The 23935-nt window shown below is 54.0% G+C and overlaps 10 protein-coding genes across 10 annotated transcripts; 4 read left to right on the forward strand and 6 right to left on the reverse strand.

Moving 5' to 3' along the window:
* Positions 1-193: 193 nt before the first annotated feature.
* J4E84_007903 (uncharacterized protein) lies at positions 194-2268 on the reverse strand (the record flags this gene model as incomplete). Its single annotated transcript, XM_049390481.1, has 2 exons — positions 194-1625; positions 1673-2268. The coding sequence occupies 2 exons, from the start codon at positions 2266-2268 to the stop codon at positions 194-196; spliced, it is 2028 nt and encodes a 675-aa protein (XP_049241941.1).
* A 2072-nt stretch (positions 2269-4340) lies between these two features.
* Positions 4341-5539, reverse strand: J4E84_007904 (uncharacterized protein; the record flags this gene model as incomplete). Its single annotated transcript, XM_049390482.1, has 2 exons — positions 4341-5413; positions 5473-5539. 2 exons carry the CDS (start codon positions 5537-5539, stop codon positions 4341-4343), a joined length of 1140 nt encoding a protein of 379 aa, XP_049241942.1.
* Positions 5540-6087: 548 nt separating this feature from the next.
* J4E84_007905 (uncharacterized protein) lies at positions 6088-10629 on the reverse strand (the record flags this gene model as incomplete). The annotated part of the gene is made up of 5 exons (XM_049390483.1): positions 6088-6678; positions 6730-7212; positions 7261-7505; positions 8813-9093; positions 9146-10629. The coding sequence occupies 5 exons, from the start codon at positions 10627-10629 to the stop codon at positions 6088-6090; spliced, it is 3084 nt and encodes a 1027-aa protein (XP_049241943.1).
* A 420-nt stretch (positions 10630-11049) lies between these two features.
* Positions 11050-11803, reverse strand: J4E84_007906 (uncharacterized protein; the record flags this gene model as incomplete). Its single annotated transcript, XM_049390484.1, has 3 exons — positions 11050-11478; positions 11529-11689; positions 11737-11803. 3 exons carry the CDS (start codon positions 11801-11803, stop codon positions 11050-11052), a joined length of 657 nt encoding a protein of 218 aa, XP_049241944.1.
* Positions 11804-12303: 500 nt separating this feature from the next.
* On the forward strand, positions 12304-12887 carry CYT21 (Ribosomal protein S16, mitochondrial; the record flags this gene model as incomplete). The annotated part of the gene is made up of 2 exons (XM_049390485.1): positions 12304-12380; positions 12533-12887. The coding sequence occupies 2 exons, from the start codon at positions 12304-12306 to the stop codon at positions 12885-12887; spliced, it is 432 nt and encodes a 143-aa protein (XP_049241945.1).
* Positions 12888-13554: 667 nt separating this feature from the next.
* J4E84_007908 (uncharacterized protein) lies at positions 13555-15203 on the reverse strand (the record flags this gene model as incomplete). Its single annotated transcript, XM_049390486.1, has 4 exons — positions 13555-14539; positions 14588-14942; positions 14992-15071; positions 15121-15203. 4 exons carry the CDS (start codon positions 15201-15203, stop codon positions 13555-13557), a joined length of 1503 nt encoding a protein of 500 aa, XP_049241946.1.
* Positions 15204-15498: 295 nt separating this feature from the next.
* On the forward strand, positions 15499-16210 carry J4E84_007909 (uncharacterized protein; the record flags this gene model as incomplete). The annotated part of the gene is made up of 2 exons (XM_049390487.1): positions 15499-15700; positions 15747-16210. The coding sequence occupies 2 exons, from the start codon at positions 15499-15501 to the stop codon at positions 16208-16210; spliced, it is 666 nt and encodes a 221-aa protein (XP_049241947.1).
* Positions 16211-18108: 1898 nt separating this feature from the next.
* Positions 18109-19167, forward strand: SHO1 (Transmembrane osmosensor; the record flags this gene model as incomplete). Its single annotated transcript, XM_049390488.1, has 4 exons — positions 18109-18204; positions 18262-18417; positions 18469-18591; positions 18643-19167. 4 exons carry the CDS (start codon positions 18109-18111, stop codon positions 19165-19167), a joined length of 900 nt encoding a protein of 299 aa, XP_049241948.1.
* A 952-nt stretch (positions 19168-20119) lies between these two features.
* On the reverse strand, positions 20120-21393 carry J4E84_007911 (uncharacterized protein; the record flags this gene model as incomplete). Its single annotated transcript, XM_049390489.1, has 3 exons — positions 20120-21150; positions 21200-21238; positions 21285-21393. The coding sequence occupies 3 exons, from the start codon at positions 21391-21393 to the stop codon at positions 20120-20122; spliced, it is 1179 nt and encodes a 392-aa protein (XP_049241949.1).
* Positions 21394-22390: 997 nt separating this feature from the next.
* J4E84_007912 (uncharacterized protein) lies at positions 22391-23723 on the forward strand (the record flags this gene model as incomplete). The annotated part of the gene is made up of 5 exons (XM_049390490.1): positions 22391-22598; positions 22662-22743; positions 22791-22928; positions 22975-23442; positions 23492-23723. The coding sequence occupies 5 exons, from the start codon at positions 22391-22393 to the stop codon at positions 23721-23723; spliced, it is 1128 nt and encodes a 375-aa protein (XP_049241950.1).
* Between the last annotated feature and the right edge of the window lie 212 nt (positions 23724-23935).

Here is a 23935-nt window from a genome sequence, read left to right on the forward strand (position 1 = left end):
CGTGACGTCGTAGCGTGAGTGTATCGCGGAAAGAAGAAGAGGGGGTACTGGCCAAGCGCATGTACAAGGTGAAAATGAGCGAGAAAAGAAGGAAGGCGGATGAATCTAGCAGCCGGCGCCGGGCTCGGGTGTTTATCGAAAGAAGAGGAAGTGAGGTCGAGAGGGGACGTATGGTCGATGACTGACAGTCGCATTAGAGCAGCTTGAAGTTCTTTTCTTCGCAATGGACCCCAAAAGCCTCATCGTCCATTTTACCGTAGATGTAAGCTTCGCCGACGAACAGGTACCCGAGATGCTCACTAGGGCCATTTTGAGTTGGTCGGAGGATAACGGGGACGCTGCAGCCATACAAGATAGCAATCACATCCCCCTTCTCGGTCCTGGGTGGGCCAAAGCCAACGAGTTCGTCATGGTCGAAGTCGCAACTGTTGGTGGTGGCACTACAAATGGGGTCGCCTCTGAGGAAGGATCGGTTCCAGGTGACAGCACGGACGCGACAAAGGTAGTCGTACACTATGTCACGAAATCCACTTTGGAGGTTTCGACGGTGCTGTAATATGGTGTTGATGTTGATGTGGCCATTATTCGTTTGGAAAGAGAGGCAATGTTCACATGCTGCTTTGTACCAATGAGGGGGTGGGTTGCCCTGTGGATCGCGGTCCGCGACAAGAGTTTGCCATAGCTTGGCCGGAACCTGGTTGATCTCGGTCGCATTCTTGTCGAAAACCCAGCCTAGGCCTTCCAAGCAGTCTTTGGTGATGACACCATCGGGGAATGGATCAGTACGGAAAGACACTGTACCTATCATAACACCCTTCACATGCATCGACATGTCGTGCGTGACCTGGGCTGGTATGGCGGAGGCGCGATGGACAGGACTTCGAGGGAACTTGACCTGGGCTTGCTTGCCTTGCCTGCCGCAGGCGTTGTAGTTGTTACTACCGGGTAGCCCGACAAAGCTGTCGCCAGCCTTCCGGCCGCGAAATAGATCTTCGCCCTTTCCCCAAGCTGAGTCTTCGACGAACAAGATCCAGGAAGGTAGTGGAACTAGTCGAGGAGTTGTCGGCGTTCGCTCTTGTCGTTCTTTCAATGCCCAATGGCGGCAGATTATGTCGATGGATCCCGTGGTGTCTACAACCCATTTGACGAAGTCCCGGTATATCTCAAAGAGGTCTTTGCTGTAATTCGGGGCAGGCGGTGGCTTTAGCGGTCCTATGGAACGTGGGTCGTATCTGGTAACCTCTTTAGAAATACTCCTGAAGGCATTGATGGTGTCGCGTGGATCGGACGTGTCAAAACCTGACAAAGAGCATACCAAGCTCTCCAATCCTTTCGTAGATTCCAGGGTGCCGTCGGGTCGCTTTCGGAATAACGTGGATGTCATGTCTACCAACAGCTTGGCACCCAGGTGCTCGATCTCTAGGGTTGAGTCATCATTCAAGTGGTTTCGCTTGACCTGAGACGATTCATAATGCATCATAAGTCGCGCTTTCAGAAGTTCAAAGTGTCGGTGAAAGATGGCGATGGCGGTTTGGAAATCGCTCCAGTCTCGCACATGCTTGCCACAATGAACTGAAGCGGATTGCGCAAATGCCAGCTCCTGTATGACCCAGCGTCGGGAGAACCTAGGAAGAATAAGCGGGGGAACAAGTCTGCATTGACATACTCTTACCAGCTCCACTTGAGAAGTTCGTACAGGCTTGCCCAGTCTTCAATATACGTATCGCCAGCGAGAAGAGCCGAGTAATTATCCGGATTGACAACCACGGGGATAAAAGCCATGGCTCTGTTGGAGACGAGATCATCGGCATTGTCGGAACCAAGCCATACGTTGACGTTGTAGGCTTTGCGGTAGATGTGCGCCATCTTTAGCACTTGTTCTTCTTTTTCTTTGGTGTCGGATTGATTGATGCACAATGCGTCCACCCAAAGCGCGATAGGCTCGTTGTCTTTCCGCAAATGTCTGAGAGCTTCGTAGAGATTCGGCTTGATCTTGATCATCTTGTCTTGCACAGCCGCTTTGAGTACATCAACTGCTTTTGTGATAGATTTGACGGGAGATGAGGCTGGGTCGTCCTGGATGACAATGGTACTGTCGTCTGCGCTATTGCCCCAGTTGTATGAGAGGGCACAGTAGGGATAGTCTTCAGTTCCGAGCTGCTCATCGTTCACGACCAGTAACGTAGCGTTGACCTGCTCGTCGAAAGAGCCCGGCTTGATGATCAGGAGACGGACCTCGTCTTCAGGGATGCGTTTGTAATGGTACATCCTGCTCACCTGACCCAACACTTCTGCCCATTTCGTTCCTTTTGACGAGGCGGATGGGCTACTCGTGGTCGTATTGAAGCTATGCCTATTGATCTTAACGGCATATCGTTGCGCCCATGCCTGTTTGGAAAGAGCAATGGGTGGTACCGGACGAGCGATTCCGCGTTCAATCGTAGGAACGTTCGCTTGAAGTGCGCGTCTCACGAGAGATTGAGGTGTGTTCGGCGTATCATCGAATTGGGCTTCCGGATCAGTCGGAGTGCTGTATGTTGGTAATGTTGAAGAGTGTCGGATCGAAGCCTGCCCTCGTCCAACGTGTGGTGGGGTATGAGGCGGAGATCGAGGGATGGTATTCGTGCGGGCGGAAGCTGTCGAGCGGCGAGTAACCTTTCGCGAACGATCAATGTTCTCATGCCGAGCCTCGGATCTTGATCGTTTCTGTGGAGAGCGGGGTGGTTGTTTCTTGGGTGTCATCTCGAAAAGTCGAAGACAGTGGAAGAACCCAAAAGAGGGACGATGCGCCGAGAATTAAATACCTGAGTAAGAGTCATATTTCATATCTGCAGGAACAGAGGTTCCGCCCACAGCGCCACGCGTTCAAGTGGTGGCGCCCATAGAAAACCCCTGATCTGTGCATGCAAAGCACTAGAGAAGGGTTGGGTGTGTAGTGGTGGAAATCATTGGTACATTAAGAACATCCACATGCGGACTTCAATGGCCTGCGACGGATAGTTGCTTTTCGTAAGGTCGCAGCACATATCGAATAGACGGGAGCGACTGGCCCCCTAAGCTAAGCCTCGGGCCGCATCACTTCTCAATATCGGTATCGGGAACGGCCGACGGACGAGCGATTGCGTAGAAGGATCAAGTACCCTTGCTTGAACGCTCGCTGTAGGCTAGTAATCGGTAAGCTGGGGCCCAAAAGTTCTGTTCCCGGAAATAGTCTTCGCAATATGGTATCGCAAGTATGTCATTGACACTTGATAGTGAGGGTGAAGACGAGCATGTTCAACGACAAATAGGCGGGATGCGATAGATTACCAGGTGACGAAATGTATAATATGGCGGTGTAGGGCCGTTGCGGCGTAGCAGCATTTTTGGGCGCTTGAGGCTGTGGCTCAACTCACATATGAGAGGCCGCCTGCATCCTGGATGTGCTCGGCAGCCCTGTCATTCAAGTCTAGACGTTAGAAGATGCGATGCGATGGGAGCAGGTGGGGCTGTGCCTGCCAAGGTCAGGCACGCTCGCTCGTAGAACTACCGGCCGGAAGGTAGCAAAGTTGATGTGATTCGAAGAATAAGCCAATTATAACCCTTCAAAGACAGTGTTGAGCCTTGCGGTGAGGTCACATACCCCATAAACAGTACGGTATATTCTGCCGAGGGTCAAGTCGAGCTGAAAGACCGCTCGCTTGACGCCATTCTTTCTGCCTTCTTGCGTTCTGATCATGGCTGTCTAAATGTATCGGAAGGACTTTGCATGCTGTGTGCCGTCTGTTCCAAATAGTTGATTAGCGTTCACGAAGTTGAAAGTGAAGTTGAGGGCTGATGCTTCTTTGACGGCACTCGTTCCTTATGAAAACTCATCATCTCACGATAGCATTGACCGGCGTCGTGTTGCGTATCCGCACGGCGCAATGCAGAGCCTCGACATCCACCAAGCGGATGGGTGAAAAACGACTTCTTCGAAGGTGGTGAGTGTTGGGGCGGACTGCGGCTGGGCTGCGCGCTCCTGCCTATCGCAGAATGTTACATCTTTGCTCAGCCACAAACAGAGAGTTGGCTGGTAAGGCGTTCTTTGCATTAGCACATGATGCGCGATTTGATAATTGACGTTTGCTTGCAGCTTGGGTCGTGGCGAGTGAATGTGAGTGACAATGGCAGCCTGGAAGGTGGCGGTGTTTGGGGGAAGCACCTGGGCAGCGACGCTCTCCTGAGGTAGCCGAAGCCGGAGTAGCGCTTCTCCATGTTGGAAGTGACGCCCAGTGCCTCCCAGCATCAACCGCACCTGCACAACATGTTCCAACGGGACACATTCGCGCACCATTTTCGATTCATTTGCGCATCTTCTTTCAATCCTCTTCATCCGATTCATCGTTCAACTGATCTTCGCCAAGATCTTCATCGCCCAGCTCTTCATCGCTTAACATCTCTTCGCCCGAATCTTCATCGTTCAGGTCTTGCATTTCTCTATCGTCACTACCGCTTTCCTCTTCACCATCCACCCCACCCCCCATCTTCTCTTCTGCGCTTCGTTGAGACAGCCGCTCACCAATCATACGAAGCAGTTTGATCCACTGTTCAACATCCGGATAAGCCTTCCAATTGCCTTCTTCGCGTGTGTAAACTACCCCTGGCCGACACCAGAGTTCTTCTTCGGGATCGTAATCAAGGGCTTGAATGTCCAGCGATGTGATCAGCCAGTCCACAAAATCCTCTCGCGCCATTGGCGCATCATTAACAGGCACATAAACTTCAGCAAGGTATCGCGGCCTCAGCGTCAGCAACGCGAGCATGACCGGCAAAGCGAGGCCTCCAAACAACTTGCCTATGCGCCTGATACGTTCAGTCTGATAGTTATAGTATCCGACCAACACTTCCTGAAACATCTTATCTCTCAGATCATCGCCGAAGTTGAGATCCCCATCCTTCCATTCTGTGAGTTCAGGAAAGATAGCAGTGCCGAGTTCACCAACCATCAGGTCCTCAAAAGGCACCGCTGTATACCCCGGCCCCCGGATACATCCATGCGCCAAATACTCATGCTCACCATGATACTCACCCGGATCTAAAAGATCCGGCACCCACCAGATTCTTACCTCACCATCCAGCCTCTCGCGATCGAGCACAGCAACGTGAACATCTTCATACTCCAGAGAACAAGTATACGCATAGCAAAGAACTGTGTGAAGAGAAGCAGCCCACGAGCTAAACCCAGTCAGAACGTCTTCGTCGGCGGAGAAGTGGGCTTGCACCATGGCATGCAGTTCTTTCTCCTGTTTTTTGTAGAACCCAGTGACTTGCCTGCCGTTCATGAAGCCTCGGGGTATGATCTCGGTTGCGTTGATGACGGAACACGAGCTGCCGCCGCCGCTGGATCCGTCGAAGGCGCGGAATAGGTAGCGTGGGACGCGGCTTCGCATGGCTACGTGCACGGGTCGGGTTAGTTGTATGGGGGCTATAGTGGCTGGATCGCTATCTTACCTTCGAAATGGTCCTTTCGCTGGCCGGCGGTCTCTTCGCCATCAGGAGTCTCGGCGTTTAGAGGCATTGAGTAGGCGTTGATCTATGTGCTCTGTCGCGTATTGAATTACATGGTTTTACGACTAGATATATCATGTGCGCGACAAACAACTGGCAGTCATGCGATGTTCTAGCATTATGTAGAACCGCGACGATAGAAAGACATCGCACATGAGTAACGCACTGGGAGATGTTCACGAGATATCTTACCTATATCAAACCTACGACTGAGGCGGTCACGAAGTTTCATAGCGTCGTAGCCTCATCTCACATACTCAACATCTGCGAGATCTAAACCGCCTCTCATAAAGCAATCTTCATACATGGTAAATATACTCATTCATATTTCATTTCATCAGATAGCAAATATACACACGAATCTCCCAACCCATCCCAGCCCATCCGATCCGATCCATTCGCCCTGGATAATTAACGCCATGAAGAAGCCTTCCTCATATGAAGAAGCTCAGTTGTCATCCCATCATACTTGCATTCCAGGATGCATCCAAACAATGGGGGTATTAACCAAAAAGCACCACCACCATCATCTTTGATGCCTCCTCCATCTCTTCCTCATTACATCAATATCCAGACGGACCCACCGACGAACAAAGCGAAGATGAGGATCGTGAGGATGGCCGCGCCCGCTTTATCCCCAGTGGTAATTTCGGATTGGAACTTGGGTAACCGGTCGGCGTCGTTTCCAGAGCCCAACCCGGGGTTGCCTTCAGAAGTACCACCGGTATCGCGTGAGTACGGCGGCGGCACCCTCTGCGCGTTCAACACACTGATGACGTTGAGGGCTGTCATCTGCGGTCCGACGCCCTTGATGTTGTCCCAGCCTTGCTTCCACCAACTCATACCGCACTGGTGGTTTCCGCCGCCGTGGTCAGACGGACCCTCGCACGTTTGCGCAGCGGCAACGGCGGACTTTTGCAGCTTGGGCATGATCTGGGGCGTGAATTCGGGAGCCATTTGCATGGTGATGCCGAGCCAGCGGGCGAGGTACGCTTTGAAGGATTCCTGGTCCGCGTCGCAAACTATGTTTGCTTCACAGATCTCGACCATGACGCCGCCTTTGTCTTCGGGGAAGAAGATGGCGACTTTGTTGATGAATTTGGTGAGTTCGTTGCGCCACTTGTCAGCGCCATTGGTGTAGTTGTACATCTGCGAACAGGGTTAGTAATCGAATCTGTGGTGTAGTAACATTTGTCTTACGTATGCTGCTCCTGCAATCATGATTCCGTAGTTGTAGGTCCAGGGCGTTTGGTCGGCGTCGCTGCATGGAGGGTTCGTGCTGATACTGGTTCCGTCGTAGACTTGGCCGTCGCCAGGCAAGATAGGACTATTCGCCATCCAGTCGAATGCCTTCTCCGCCCACTTGGCATATGTGTCGTTCTTTGTGTACATGGCCAATCGCGCGCCGAGATGGAAAAGTCCTCCGTTGGATGCGGTGTTTTTATACGTCCACCCATTAAGCCACGGATAGATCTGCCAGCGCATGCCTCCGCCGCAAGTGCCATCGGACACCTCCTTCTGGTAGCGGCCGACGAATTGGTTGAAGACGGACTGTGTCATGGCGAGCCAACCGGGCTGATCCGCGGGAGGGTCTTTGAGTTTGTATTCGGCGGCGGCGATCATGGAGAAGGCCCAGAAAACTTGATCATCGTTTCCTTCGTTCTTGGACTGGTTGGAGGGCATCTACAAAGCTTAGCGACAGACCTTGCGATAGCGCATATAGATACATACCAGGTCTTGATGCTCACCAAATTGGTGTATCAGTCCCTCGCGAACCATCTCATTGTACTGATCGTCGCCGGTGTAGTGCCAGTAGTCGAGGAGGGTACCGAACATGGCGCCCGCCTGCCACCAGTAGTAGGGTTCGTAGAGGATACCCGGGTAACCACCGAGTACATGGATGCCCTTATCGTCGATAGTCGCATATTGCGCGACGAGCTGTTTGGCGACCTGGGAGGAGACATCGTTGATAGAGGCTGTAAGGTGAGGTTAGCAGACTGTATAAGCGCACAGCATGTATGCGACGGCGACGGGGTTCCTACTCTCTGAATTGGGGTCGAGCACGATGGCCTGGGTGAAGGGTCGCACAACATCTGTCGACAGCAGAGAGAGCGCCGCTAGCGCTCGCGCAGGGCTGAACAACCTCATCTCGACATGTGCTTTGCGCCTAAAACAATGCTAACGAATGGCTACCCCGCAAGTGCGTGAGACCAAGTGGGGAGGAAGCGAGAAAGCGAGATCAAGCAAGATCAAGCAAACAAGCAGCGTGGTGAGGTTGACCGGGGAGTAGGAGGCAGGTACCGGAGAAGGTTGTGGCAGCGGAGGAACGGCGACAGAAAAGCGAGTGTGAGTGCAGGTGGTAGTGGTAAACAGGCGTCCAGCGTTTGATGACGGACGTGACAAAGAGAGGCGGGAGCGATCGTCGAGGCAATAGCGGGCAGCGGAATGGCGGCACTGGAAAGGTAACTTTGATGGATTAACACGGGCCTGTGCCCCCATAGGCTACCCTGGCAATCCCATGGTCGTATTCGCCGCCCGCATCTAATCATCATGCAGCTGGCGTTCCCTCTAAGCCGAGCAAAGGCAGGTCAACTGGTAATTCACAGCGCAAGCGCCGGTACGAACAGCGCCACACCACCACGAACACCACAAGCGGAATCCAAACAGTGAATGCTTTTCCCCTGTTGGTGCTGCCTCTGTGTATCTTGCGCAACGCAGCAGCAGGCCCGGTATCCGCGTTGAAACTCTGGGACCTCTTGAACGGATTCCGCATGCCTGCGCCCCACCTGCAGGGAATGTTTGTGGCGCAGGCGCCTGACTTTGCGCTGTTTGGCCTGACTTCACCGTTTGTTTTGTTCCGTTTCGTTTCGTTTCTCACGTGGGTGAACTCCCGATCTACTACACTGCTTGGTGAACCTGATCTCCACACTACGTTGACGTTCGTCTCACACAAGCGTTTCCAAGCAAGCTTACAGGCGTGCTTGAGGCCGAACCCGCCTGCCCAGCTGTCTTGACGGCTCTCTGCCAAGACCTCTGCCAAGCCACTTCCCGTGCAAAATGTGTGGGGATGCCGGAAATTGGCGGTCATGGACCCTATTCTTAGTACACAGGAAGTTAGGCCAGGCCCTAAGGCAAGCAAGGCAAGCAAGCAGGCAAGAAAAAAATGGAACACCAAAGATTCTTGGTCAAGGTCGCGAATATCATGCTTTTAAGCAGCAACAGGGAGACGCGCGTATCGTGCGCGTGCTCTTACGAAGCCTTTTCATCTACATCCTAAACACACCCCAAGTGCTCTCCTTCTCGACGCCCTTGTTCTGCCCACCGCACGCCATTTGCAGGCCCATGCCAAGCACCCTCCGTGTATGCTCCGGCGGTATGATACCATCGTCCCATAGCCTTGCCGACCCGAACGTGGCCTCACTCTCGTGCTCGATCCGTGCCTTTAGCGCGGGATCCACTTTCTTGCCTACGGCTTCCATGACCGACGAGAGCTGTTCTGCGCCCATGACCGACGTCTTTGCGTTGGGCCAGGTGAACATAAGGCGTGGGGAGTACGCGCGGCCGCTGTGCTTGTGTTAGCGATGTTGTGTCGAGGTGGGACTAGAAGGCGACTTACCACATGCCGTAGTTTCCAGCGCCAGCACTGGATCCGACGACGACTGTGAACTTGGGTACGTCGACACAGCTCACGGCTGTTACGAGCTTTGCGCCGTTCTTTGCGATACCGCCCTTTTCGGCGTCCTGGCCGACCATGAATCCTGAGATGTTCTGGAGGAAGATGAGGGGGATGTGTCGCTTGCCACATAGCTGGACAAAGTGCGCGCCCTTGAGCGAGCTTTCGCTGAAGAGAATGCCGTTGTTGGCTACGATACCCACGGGGTGACCATATATCTTCGCGAAACCAGTCACTAGAGTAGAACCGTACAATGGCTTGAACTCGTCGAAAGAAGATCCATCGACGATGCGTGCAATAATCTCGTGAATGGGGATTTGACGGCGTAGATTGGTACCGACGATGCCTGAAAGCTCCTGGGGGTCGTAGAGAGGCCCCTGGAAAGCAGGCTGCGAAGTGACAGTCTGGTTACGGTGCCAGTTCAAGTTGCCAACGCTCCTACGCGCAAGGACAAGTGCGTGTGCGTCGTCAACTGCGAGATAGTCTGTTACACCAGATACTTCACTGTGAAGCTTGCCTCCACCCAAGTCTTCCGCTGAGACCACCTCGCCAGTCGCTGCTTTGACGAGCGGTGGCCCAGCAAGGAAGATATGACCCTGATTCTCGACGATTATGTTCTCGTCGCTCATGCTAGGCACATAAGCACCACCCGCCGTACATGGTCCCATGACAACACTGATCTGCGGGATGCCCATGCCCGACATGCGCGCTTGGTTATAGAAGATGCGGCCAAAGTGGTTGACATCCGGAAACACATCTGCTTGGTTGGGCAGGTTCGCACCGCCAGAGTCGACGAGGTAGATGCAGGGTAACCGGTTCTCTTGAGCGATCGTCTGGGCTCGCAGATGCTTCTTCACTGTGACGGGGTAGTATGTGCCTCCCTTGACTGTAGCGTCATTGGCGACAACCATGCATTGCACACCGTTGACTGTGCCGATACCAGTGACGATACCGCCTGCAGGTACATCATCTTCTCCGTACATGTTGTAACCTGCCATCTGGCTCAGTTCGAGGAATGGCGTGCCTGGGTCAATGAGTGCAGATATCCTGTCTCTGACCAACATCTTGCCTCGCTGTATGTGCTTGTCCCGAGCTTTCTGAGGTCCACCTTGCGCGATCTTTGTGTGCAGGTTGACCAGGTTCTCGGTCGCCTCGTCCATCTGGCGCTTGTTCTCTTTGAAGTCCGCATTGCTCGTGTCGACGGTCGTGGGGATCACAGACACGGCTTCGGCATGGTGGGAGTGCGTGAAGGTCGCGGTATTTCGAACTGTCTGGGTTGTGGCCCGCGATTGGATATGCGATGGTAGCGTAGGACGTGAAGTGGACGAGAGGAGACAGCGTTGTGCTTGCGATCGAATAACTACGGAAGGTCGTACAGAATGCTTGAGCAAGGTCAAAGCCTCTCTTGAAGGCGCTCTTGGAACCATTCTGGCTGTAGAATTGTGCGCTTGAATGGCCTCAGCTGTCCAAATAGCTCTCTGTGCGTATGTGGGGGGAAGTTGCTTTGCGCGTATTCACGACGCGATATCGAAGGTGTGATGGACTGAGAAACGTGTTGGTAAGTTACAGCTCAATTATAACACCAAAGAGAAAGCAGACGAAAGAGACGCAAGAAGTTTCCGGCCTTCCGCTTCGAAGGAAATTGACCTCGTTGTTTGCCGAAGCGCAGTTGAAGCTGGGGTTCGGATGACATCTCAAGACCGCTGTTAGCCGTACCGCGGCTCTGCGGGGAAACCACGCTAGTGTCATATCAAGCAGGTACCAAAACACCTTGACCATGCATCGTGATGCGCAAACAACATTGTAGTTCATTCTGTATGACAATCACGAGCATGGATGGCCATATTTTACAGCTTCTCACTCTCAACCGGCACCTCAACAACCTGATCCAAGCCCTCATACTTCGGAACATCAAGATTATACTTATCCGCCATCTCCGGGCTCAAGAACCTGCCACCAAGGAAATGCCTCCCAGTGAACTTCTTAACCAGCGGCTTCGGTGCAGTCAAACTAATGAGAGCTGGTGGCATGAAGCCCTTGCCCGGCCCGGAATCTTGAGGTCCGTTCTCGATATCCCACGATGAAGGCGCATCGACGGCGAGAACAGGGACAGAAGTCGATGCTAGAGCTTCGATAACTTTGGGGAAGGGCTCGCGCACTTCGCCGGAGAAACTGAAGCCGAAGATTGCGTCGACGATGTGGTCGGTTTGCTTGAGTGCGGATGTGAAGTCTTCTGTGAATGGTACTTTGAGGTCTTCGAGTTGTTTCTTGAGGCGCTATCAAGTGTAAGTTTGTGTGAAAGCTTGCTAGTTGGATCGTTGCATACCTGATACAACTCGTTTTTGCTCTGCTTCGGGTAGTAGATTGTAGGCTGGTAGCCGTAGTGGAAGAGATGGCGGGCTGCGACTAATCCATCACCGCCGTTGTTGCCAGGACCACATGCTACAAGGATGCGCTTGCCTTTGCTGAGGGGTTGTAGTTTGAAGACTAGATCATCAGTATGACTGAATGAATTGGATGTATTACTAGCATACCTGCTTGGGAAACAGAGAGACCTGCGAGTTCCATCAATTGATCAATGGAGAATGCGCCCGAGGACATGAGTTCTTGGTCAAGCGCAGCTGCACTTTTGGCGGAGAGAGTCTACGAAGTGAGATCAGTAGTCGTCACCAATTCGAGGATTTTGAAAGTCTACTTACTCGAAGAGCCATCGTAAGATGTTCAGTTCACAGGTGGTGCGCAATGTTGAAGCGGAAAATGGTTGTGACAAGATATCGTGGTGAACAACATGGTGTTGCCATTACATCACCGCTCAAGGATGATGAGGTGAGGGTAACAGCAGTTACACAACATCACTACACAATCAACTTAGATTTCTACCTACTTAAGAGATACAATAGGCTGGCGAACATTTCTGCTAACAGAATAATTTGTTTTATATTGCTCATTATCCAACCCAAAGTCCACCAACCTTGCACGTGCCCACGCATCTCGGCAAATCCTCGGAGCAAAAAGATATACCCAAACCACCAAACCAACCGCCCGCTGCACTCGCGCAGTCGTCGCAACAGCACAAAGCCTCCACAGCACAACACCTCACAATGGTCTTAAGAATCCGACTCGCCCGCTTCGGCAAGAAGCACTCCCCCTTCTACAACATCGTCGTCGCACACGCCCGGTACGTCTCCCAATTCCATTCAATAATCCCATCTCGGGAGTCCGCAAATACTGCAACCAGCACATCCTCACATACCTACTCCGCCGCCCAATACCCAAGATCATCGCTCAGGCTCAATTATCAAGTCTCCCCAGCTAACCCTCCCACAACAGCACAGCGCGCAACTCCCGCCCCCTAGAAGTCCTCGGCACCTACGACCCAAAGCCCCAACCACCACGACCCGGCGACACCCACGGCCGCCCCTGGAAAGACATCAAACTAGACTTGTCGCGCGCACGGTACTGGGTCGGTGTCGGCGCCCAGCCCTCTGATACGGCGTGGCGGTTGCTGTCCATGGTGGGGATACTGGAGCCGCAGTATAGGGTGGGTAAGATTGCGGGGATGGTGGTTAAGAGCGGGAGTGCGAGTAAGAGTTTGATTAATGGGGTTGGGGAAGCAGGAGGGAAGCCGGGGGTGAAGGTGGAGAATTTGGAGGGAGGGACCAAGGAGACTGCTTCTGCTGTTTAGGTGTGCGCGATTAGGGCGGGAGGATTGTGCGGATGCGAGGGGGAGGGCAATACGCGTGGAGAGGGCGAAGGGGAAATTGTGGATACGGCTTATGTGGTCGACATATCAAGATTTGGAGACGGGGTTCAGAGCATGACGGGTTGAGTTGTCGTATGATGGACTCAACCGAGGCGAACTTTGGGATCATATGTGTGAGGGAAAGGGTACACAGCGCAACAAGCAGACTTTGGCTCTGAAGAAGGACCATATGCCTCAAAGGATTAGCTCAAGAAGACACAGCGTAGGAAAGCCCGCTTGATGGAAAAGTGGCATTTCCAGTCTTTTACCACAGACCACGAGAGGCTACGTCCGCAATGTACAACTTGTAACAATACAACGAACATCAACATGCGGACTTCGACCCTCGATCAACGTAATAACAGGTGATGAAGATAACACGTCTTGGAAAAAAGCGGCACGATTACTATTTCGCTCGAGACTACTACAAGGCTACCTAGGTACACATATACCCGTACAGCCCGTGCGAATACAACAAAACCGTCGACACCATCATCGACTTGACTCCAGCACCCAACCCACCCATCCAGTCTAATAGATAAGCCCCCAAGCAAACAACTCCCGCTAAATGCAACACCATCTCCCCAAACCCAACAAGATCGAAACCTCTTCAATGCGCCGCGACCAAAAAGGTATTCGTAATGAGACAAACGACCATAACAACAACACCGTAAATGCTCAAAGCAAGCGCCAAATTACGCAATAATCCCCTTCTGAAATCACGATTAAGATGCCCCTCGCTCGTGACATACCCCTCCGCTTCTCCGCTCTGGTACTCATCTTCGTCGTCTTCATCCTTAACAAGACGTTGGTGGTGCGAAGATTCCGGGTCAGAAATCTTGTAATAAAACAAACCGGGTAGAATGAAGGAAATCGTCGTAGAACCCGTGCTTCCAACATAAGCCAGTACTTTCTCCAGACTAGAAACGGTCATGGCGGTGATGAAGGAGAGGATGATGAGGACGGTGGAGATGACTGCGAATTTGAGGTCGCTCATCTCGCTGCTCTTGGGCGCGCCGGGTTTGGGCGTGTTGTTCATGAGTGTGTTTCGTGAGGGGCTGCTTTCGCTTTGTTTGCGGCCGCCGGGGCGCCACTTTAGACATGCGTCGATGCTGGCGCGGCAAGGGTGGATTTGGAGGGGGTAGGAGAACATGACGAGGATGACGATGGCGAGGCGGCCGATGGTGCTGGCGGCGGCGGTGGGGTACATGGAGACGATGTTGCCGTGGATGTTGTCGCCGTAGGATAGGTAGCCTGTGATGCCGGTGAGAATGTACAAGCCGCATGCGCCTCCGATGGAAGCGAAGATGACGGTGGTTGTTTGGAAGTGCGAGTTGTCGGCTATCTCGTTCAGGATCGAGAACATGTTCTGGTGGCATGTGTAGGCGAAGACGATGACGGGGAAGGCGGCGAGTGCGGAGACGGGGCCCGCCCATTCGAAGACGCGGACGTTGCCGCGGTCGGCTATCGTGTCGCCTTTGAGGAAGTGGGCTACGACGAGGATGACGAGGTAGGCGATGGAGAAGAGGGCGATCACGCTGGTGTACTTGAGCGAGTCTAGACGGCGCAGGAAGGACAGCGGAATGACGATGAGCCTGGATTGGTTAGTACACACCACTCCGAACTTCATAATCAGCACCTACATGAATGCCGTGATCCAGAACTGCCTGTCAACCAGAAAGGTAATGTCTCCAGCGCCTGGCGCAAATCCTCGAACCACGCCCGGCATCAGATCTCCGATGATGATAAGATAGCTGACAGCGACGCCGAAGCACTTGACTGCGATAGCGGCGTCGAAAATGATAGACAGATTTGGGTATGTCATCTGAGACAGCGTCGCAAAGGAGACATGTCCGCGATCAATGTAGCGCGCGCATCGTGTCTGGAGGTAGAGGCCAAAGCCCGCGGTTGTGCCAGCCCATGCGATAACGAAGATGCCGAGGAAGATGCCCATCTTCGAGAGCGCGGAGGGCATGGCGAGGAGGCCGGCACCGAGAACTGTAGACGGTCAGCATGGTCTTGTGTGGGGTAGCTGGCATGGGCATACTGGTGTTGGCCAGGTTAATGACACTGGATATCCATGTTGCCTGGCCCTTGAATCCGACGTCTTGCTTCCCTCTGCCTCTCCTACTTGGGTCAGCTTTCGTCCGATAAGATATATATGAGAGTATCGTACCGTCGCCCTCTCAGCGACCCGGTACTCGAGGTCATGGGGTCTGCGTCTGTTGGCTCGGGGCCGATGGCGGAGTATGAAGCCATGCTCTGGGGTGCGAAATGCGCGGTTCGTGTTATTGCGCGTTCATCCGTTAGGGGTTGGCGGTGATGCTATCTATATTGCGATGACGAGCACAGGCAAGCGAATGTGATGACAGAGCTATGGGAGCTCGAGCTGGCAGTGAAAAGCGAGGGTGTGAGTGCTCCGCTGACGTCTGGTCTCGAGGCCCCATAACCCGGGGGCTTATCAGCGGCCGCTAAAATTAACATCCGCTCCGCTCGAGGGACGCGCCCGCGTTTACATGTCTGGGCGAACATAAACATCGAATCCAGCACCACCATGGACGAATACGAGGAGGCGGTTCTGTTCACATTTTCACTGCTGGAATCGCGGTTGGATCGCCTGGAGTATATCCTCGGCGGCCCGCAGGACAACACCAAGGACAGGCAAAAGACCATCCCGGATCGCATACACAGGATTGAACAGTCGTTGCAGCAACTGGCGGGCAAGACTGCGCTACTCGACGAGGCCAACAACTTACGTATGCAGCCCTTATCTCCTTCACTTTCCAAGGCTAACGTCACCAGTGAGCAAGCACAAAGATGTCCTCAAGACACAACACGACGACAACGATGACGGCCCCCCACTCGACAACGCCCAGAAAGCTGTCTTGGTGACCGAACGCGCAACAAGCTTCGCGACAACTGCGTCACAGCTCCAAGCTCTCGAAGACCAGCAGATACCCACCACCGATGGCTTCGCCAAGCTAGCCGTGTTGCGACCACGCATTGCTGAAGCAGAAGAGCGCCAACTACAACAAGCACTGAAGATATCCGAGCTGCGGAAAAGGAACGGCTTGCTGAATCAGCGGTATCAGCAGGTCATGCTCCTCGGCGCAGGAAGATGCTGGGTCGACTACGATGAGAGGCTCAGGAAGGCCCTGAGAGCGCTTGTGCGGGAGGAGTATAGGAGAAGGCCTGCCGAAGAGGAAAAAGGCGTGGCACGCGAAGAAGAAGAGGGCGATGAGAGTGAATCTGAGGACGAGCTGTGAGAACTGTCAGCATCACGCAACACTTCACCGAACCAAGAATGCCACGCTCGGTGCCATCAGTCTCCGCGCAGAAGCACCAATCGCCTGCTGAGACACAGTACGTCCATTACTATTTTCTCAACCACGTTGTGTTGACGGTACGTGGACTTTATGCGTTGCGCAAATACCGACGTCAGACGGTTTCAAGGCGTGGCTGACAGATGCCAGGTGCTTCACGTGTACCTAGCTACCTTGGGCGCGTCGTCACAGCCACAGCCGGTACCCGCGACCGTCATTCTAGTTTTGCACATCTGATAGAGGCTCAGCAGTCTGGGCGGGGCATGTGGACCAGATCAGCAGCGAGCATGTGGACCGGTGTCACCATCGTTGCAGCGATCCAGAGTCACGCATGTTACAAAAGCGACGCGTTGCCTCGGATCAAGCAAGCATCCGAAAGTGACATATTGCAAAACAAACTTCCCGATCATGACGACGGCCATGGGGAAATTGATGCATACAGTAGTACAGTAACGTCAATTGACCTTTGCACCCTGACCGGAAACACTTTGCCATGTCACAGGTAGCAGTCGCAGATAGTTCAAACACGAAAAGAGTTTGTAAGCGCCAGCTTTTTCTTGCTGAATGATGTAAAGTGAGGTCAAGTGAGGGTCTCAGCAACTTTGTAGGGCTGCGGAGGGTTCGGTGCCGTAGCACGGCGTTTCATGACCGTCTCGTGTCAGCTTGGTGACCTGGCCCAGGGCCCCGAAGCGTAATGGCGCCGACAATGGTCCGGACGTCAATTTCCTGGCTCGCCTGGGAACTACTGCGCCTAGACACAGCTTCAGCCGCAAATGGACGCGGCGCACGTGTCGGCTACCATGGGTAATCAAGACAGGCCATGGGGAAACGTGGATGGCATGCCTTTGACGGCGACGCAGGGTGCACATGAGATTAGCCAGACTTGTGCAGTGGAATTGCAGCTGTCAGACCAGTTGTGTATGACAGCAGCGGTGTAGATTGGGGATTTAATCAAAGTACCACATTTCGGACGGGGATGTCCTGTGTGTGGGAGGGTTCTCGGGGTGTTCTTGAGTGACGAGTCGAGGATGCATGATGAGGCGTCGCCATGTATTGGGATCCCTTTGAGCGACGTGCCTAGGTAGTACTAGCTGCGCCACGACTTGGCTTGGCGTATTGAAGAGTGGATGGTGAATGAGTGAATGGCCGCGAACAGCTTGACGTTGTCGACCACATTGTCGAGCAACAGGTGGATGAGATAAACACAGCACTGAGCAAACACGCACAGTAGACTTTGTCTGTGTACGGCGGCTCGACGGCCGCCAAAGGCACTAATGCACTAAACGCGCGTGCAGCTGTCCAGGCCTTTGGCTGACGGGCGCGGTGCCATTTTAATCTCTGCACAAGTGGGACCCGCAGCGCTGCAATCCCCGAACAACCCTTAGCCATTCCAGCCGGCGCGGCCAATCGAGAACTACTGGGAACCCAAGGTGAAACCGTCGCATCTCTCGCTCTGCTCCCGCCCTCGCCCGTCATCCTCCCTCGACACCCACCGCCTGCTGCCATAATCGACCTTCACGCAGCCGCCAGAGTCGCAGAAGCCTTGCGCGCCCACCAACACTGCTGGTCACTGGACGCCCGCCTCCCGCTGCTTGCGCCCTGTGCACCGTTCGCTGCCCTGCACAACTCCACCAACGCGCCGATATACTGGCCCAACGCCCACAACACTCTTTGACTCTCGACATTCACCCATAATACCGCATCTGGTACCCACGCTCTTTCTCGCTCTTTCTGCTCTTCCTGCGCCCGCGACAGCATAGCTTAATCGCCCCTTTCCCCGCCGCTTCCACCAACACATGCCCGCTTACGGCTCGCTGGGCGGCTCTCCTTCACTACGCAAAATGGAAAACGGAGGCTACGGCCAGAGGTCCCAGGGCTTCAGCATGAGCCGCATCATCGGGGATCCCTTTGCGCTGGCCACGATATCGATTGGCATTGTGAGTAGCCCGGAGTACGCGGCAGTCGCGGGATCTGGTCGCTAACGTGGTATACAGCTCGCCTGGGTCATCGCCTTTGTCAGCTCCATAATATCAGCCATCCACGGCGGCTTCCCCAACTTCGCCTGGTGGACGCTCGTCTTCATGTTCTTCTGCATTGCGGGCGTCACCGTTACGGTCGCCTCGGATGCGGAGAGGACGTACCATGTCGCAGTGAGTAGCCGCCACGGCATACCACGCGAACGCACTTGCTAATTCCAGCAGATCGTGGGCTTCCTTGCCGCCGGCCTGGTCTTCACCACCTCATCCGTCAACTCGCTCGTCTACTCGCCCGTCGCTCCCTTTGAAGCCGCGGCTGCCGGCTACATCCTCCTCTCCATGATCGCCGTAAGTCATGCCAGCACACCACCCACCACCAGTCCCAACTAACAAGCCCAGATCGTCTGGATATTCTACTACGGCTCGCAACCACAAGCCAGCCACCGCGCCTTCGTCGACTCCTACGCCCTGCACAAGGAGCACCCCGGCTCGCGCTCTTCCCGCCCCATCTCCAACGGTTACACCAACCGGCCCGAAACCCAAACCGCCAACATCCCGCCGCAAATGTACACATCCGCCCAACTAAACGGCTTCGAAACCTCGTCGCCCGTCTCCGGCTACCCCGGCGGTCCCGTCGGCGCAAACGGCCGCAACAGCTCAGCCCCCCAGTTCGGCGGCATGAACAACAACGTCTCGACTCCCACAAACGACGACGCAAACAACCAACAAGAAGCTTCCATCGAGTACCCATACCGCGCCAAGGCCATCTACAGCTACGAAGCCAACCCCGACGATGCGAATGAGATTAGCTTCCAAAAACACGACATCCTCGAAGTCTCGGACGTGAGCGGACGGTGGTGGCAGGCTAAGAAACCAAACGGCGAGACGGGTATCGCGCCCAGCAACTATCTCATCTTGTTATAAGAGAAGAAGAGAAAGGGCGCGGAGAGACTGGTTCTCTTACACCAAACCCTTCTTTACGACCCTGCCACGAATGTTTCCTTGCCTTGTCAACTTTCTACTCTACAACTTCCATGTGCAACTAAGCTACATTTCTCGAGAGATGTTCAGTTCGCCGGCCAACGCGGAGCTGGAAAGGAATTTATGTGGGTGTTTCTAGGGCTGATTGGATATTTGACACCGTGCAACACAGAAAGTTGCGCACACGGGTGTTATAACTGTGGCTCCCATACCTTTCTGCACGATACCCAAAGTTTCCCGTTTTTTGTCTTTTTGTTTTTCCAGTTCGCTTCTACATCAATCAGAGTAATCCTAAATACTTGTTCATTTTACTCGTTTGAAGCCATTGTGCTGTTTTACCTTCACAGTTACAGCTTACTCTTCTTTCTTAGCTTTCTTGTTATGTATTTTATGTATCTCTGTTTGTGTGTTGAGTTCATCGGCTTTCAGTGTGAAAGCAGAGCAATGGGTGTTTTTCGGCATGTGGATGGTGTGTTTTGGGGGTTGTATTTCATGAAATTGAGAGCGGTGGAGGTCAGCGCGAATCAAAGGACAGGCCAACATTTTGATAGTTGGCGGCTGTATGGAGGAGAAGAATGTATAGAAGCAACAAGAGAGAGAGAGAAGTAAAGAATGCAAACTTGACTGAATCGATCAAAATGTACGTGCTTTACTTTCTGCGTGAAGACCATGCTTTCACCTGTCCGCATGTTAAAATAGTTTAGCAAGTGAGGATTCCTTAGTTTATAGTAAGAGAATAAGATTGGGTATCTAAACGCCTGTCCAAGGAGATGCAACCAACGCCTTGTTATATCCAAGCCTCAGAACGCCGTATCCGTACATAAATCTCCTCGACGGTCAATAAGAACCATGACCCTCGAGCGATAATCCGTCTCATACTCGGCCATACAAGCCTCTAAATAATATACCGCCTCCATCCATTAGGGACAAGACATTTCTTCCCACTGTCATCCCGGCCCGTGCGAAAGCGCTCCCATCGCGCATCATACCCAGCGCCGAGAACAAGGATAGTCTCATCGTCGAGCCATCCGATGAGCCCCTTGGTCGGCCGTCCACCCGGCACACCCGGGATACCAGCACTCAGAGTAGCGGACCTACCGTGTGGACCCCAAGTGGTAGGTTCGTCGCCCATCTCGAACTTGGCCGTGGCCGTAGGATATATATCTGAGAACGCGCGGGGCAGACCAGGAATCTTGGACAAGATACCATACTTGTGCTGCGACGGATCGGCTTGTGAAAAGGCATTTGTTGCGGTGACGAGGTCGTAGATGTGGAGGCTGGATTTATCGGATGTGACAGCAAGGGTTGAGCCGTCGGGGGAGAAGGCGAGAGAGAAGACGGCAGCGGGGTCGACGCCCCGACGGAGCTCTGCCAACTTTGTGCAGGAGGGGAAGGACCATAACCGGATGATAGTGCCCTTCTCGCTGGCTGTTGCGATGAGGTCGCCGTTCCTGCTTATACCGATTGCGCGCAACGGGCTTTCGTGAGCGGGTATGATACTCACATTGCCCGTGTTGAGATCATATATCTTGACCTGGCCCGCCGCCCTTCCCGGAAATGCGACGATGCTCGTGCCCAGCTCACACAGCCCGAACGGGTTATTGACGGTCTCGTACTCTGCCGACTTGACCGGCGGCACCTTCATCTTGTATATGCATATCGAGTTGAGCAGCGCGACGATCATGTGTGACTGCGAGAGGCGCACGCGCTGGACGGGCGTCTTGAACTCGGTCGACGTGGTGAAGCGTTCGGTCTTGTCGTTCCAGATTTGGACCTCGTAGATGATGTCAGTGTCGTTGACGCTCCAGTCGGGGTCCTCAGGAGGTACCTTGTTCTGGGGGTACTTGGGCTGCTTCCCTCCTCCGACCAGGGCGATGTAACTCTTGTTGCCGAGCATCTCTGCGCAGCCGATGCCGCCGCCGACTTCTGTGGGGGTGTTAGTGGGATGTGGTCGGTATTTAGGATAGGGTGCTACCTCTGGAAATCTTCTCTTCGCATGTTGAAGACGAGAATACTGGAGGTGTTAGCAGGGGCCTTCAAGATGTATGCGCGCGTCATACCGCGAAACCCGTTCTCCAGGGCTACCGAGAAGTGCGAACAGTCGGCGTTGAAGGATGCCGAGAGCACAAAGGGCCCGGCATCCGAGTCTAGAATGGGCCGGGTGTTCATGCTGGGCGCAGCGAATAGAGCGGATGTTTGTACGGGAGGTTGTTTCGACTGCTCAAGTGGGGCGTCTTAAGTGCAGTGCGGAGGTGGGTGGAGCGCTGTGCTGAGATACTTCGAACTTAAAGTGGCCAGCAAACGGCGCCGACAGCGTTATCGCGGTGTATGAGAGTATGCTAGGCCCATTTTATCAGCAGCGACTGAGGCAAGGCGAGAGTGAATAGCTGCGAGAGGGTTGATAGCGATATCGAGGGTCCACGGCTCCTCCAAGAGCTCGGTCACGCCCACGGGATCCACCTGAGCTCTCCCGGCGCTAGCCATCTAGGGCAAGCGCGACTTGAGGACCTGATGGATGAGCAACGATGCTTTTGGGCACCACCAGTCCCATTGCTATGACCGGAGAATTACTACCACCTCCCGCGCAGAGCCGCACGTGAGTGATGGGATTCTCTAACTTTCCATTTCAAGTTATAATGTTGAGCTTCGAGACCCTGATAAAATACCCCGCTGAATACTGCTACCGGGCAGAACAGCGCGCAGACATTAGAAAAGCACCAACGCGTTGTGCTTGTCAACTATACATACTCGCAATACAATTCGTGATCAATGTCAATTCGCAATCACTCGTGTTGTATATCTTGCCGAAATCAGTCGCGCCAGGTGGTCGCGCCAAGAAGGAGACTGCGACCGGGGTGTTTCCCGCTAGCGAGCCCCTTTGCATCGCGCAGGGAGTAGCTGCCAACGTCCCCAAATTTCCACGACGACACCGCTCCAACACCACACCACAGACATACGCCCCCGTCTCACCCCCAAGCAGTCTCGCCTCATCGCTAGATTGTCTCCATTGCGTGTGCACGCCGCCCATCCACCACACCCATCACATTCACCGCCCCCGAGTTCATCATGTCTTCGGTACGACGCTCCCCAACACCACGTCTCCCTCAGGCCACAATGCCGCCCTACCCACCACCACACCACCTGCCATTGACCACACCCGCTAACAATGTCTCAGGCGCTTAACAAGACGCGCAGAAAGAAGAATGTCAAGAAGGGTATCCAGTTCTGTCTGATGGTCTGTGGTGCCTCTGGTACCGGCCGGACGACCTTTGTCAACACCCTCTGCGGCAAGCAGGTGCTCGGACACAAGGAGGTCGACGACCCAACAACGGCACACGTCGAGGAGGGCGTCAAGATCAAGCCCATCACAGTCGGTACGTGGCCCGGATGAGGATCAATGGCTATCATCATCGCGTGCGGCTGCTAACAAACATTAGAACTCGACGAGGAGGGCACCCGCATCTCGCTCACCATTGTTGACACACCCGGATTCGGAGACCAGATCGACAACGAGGCCAGGTAGGCGTCTTCCAGGACTTAGCACAACCCACGCTTACCCTCCGCAGCTTCTCAGAGATCGTCGGCTACCTCGAGCGACAGTACGACGGCATTCTCGCAGAGGAATCGCGTATTAAGCGTAACCCCCGATTCCGCGACGACCGTGTACATGTCCTGCTCTACTTCATCACACCCACCGGTCACGGGTATGTATGCCGAGCCCCTCTGCCAGCTCCAGCTAACACACCACAGTCTCCGTGAACTCGACATTGAGCTTATGAAGCGCCTCTCACCCCGCTGCAATGTCATCCCCGTCATCGGCAAGGCTGACTCCCTCACACCCGCCGAGCTCGCCGAGTCGAAGAAGCTGGTCATGGAGGACATTGAGCACTACCGCATCCCCGTGTACAACTTCCCCTACGACATCGAGGAGGACGACGAGGACACCGTCGAGGAGAACGCTGAGCTCCGCGGCCTGATGCCCTTCGCCATCGTTGGATCCGAGGACATTGTTGAGATCAACGGCCGACGGGTACGGGCACGCCAATACCCCTGGGGTATCGTCGAGGTCGACAACCCCCGTCACTCCGACTTCCTGGCTGTGCGAAGCGCTCTCCTCCACAGCCATCTTGCCGATCTCAAGGAGATTACGCATGACTTCCTATACGAGAACTACCGTACCGAGAAGCTTAGTAAGAGTGTCGAAGGTGGTGCTGCTGCGTAAGTTTTGTCCCCTCTCTACTACAATATAAGTACTAACATCCCACAGTGACTCGTCGATGAACCCCGAGGATCTTGCCAGCCAGTCAGTGCGCTTGAAGGAGGAGCAACTGCGACGCGAAGAGGAGAAGCTGCGCGAGATCGAAGTCAAGGTCCAGCGCGAGATCAACGAGAAGCGGCAGGAGCTCCTGGCGCGCGAGAGCCAGCTGAAGGAGATCGAGGCCCGCATGAACAGGGAACAGAGCGGCCAACTGCAAGACCACGACGCAGACGAGGCTTAGATGACGCCAACACACCTCGCTTTCAGGATCCGGCTGTTGCATCTCCTGCGGTCTTGGTCAAGCACGGGTAGCGCGCTTGCCACGGGAAACCATCGAGTCGTCAAAAGGTGTATTGATCATCACAGCTGCGGGCGTTTTGTAATAGGTGGCTTGTGCAATGCCGACACGGAAGGGACATGGTCGGATGCCGGGCTTCATTTCTTCTTATTTGG

The sequence above is a fragment of the Alternaria hordeiaustralica genome, assembly GCF_023758085.1.
Source record: "Alternaria hordeiaustralica strain BMP 2776 chromosome Unknown scaffold_18, whole genome shotgun sequence".
Lineage (NCBI taxonomy): Eukaryota > Fungi > Ascomycota > Dothideomycetes > Pleosporales > Pleosporaceae > Alternaria > Alternaria hordeiaustralica.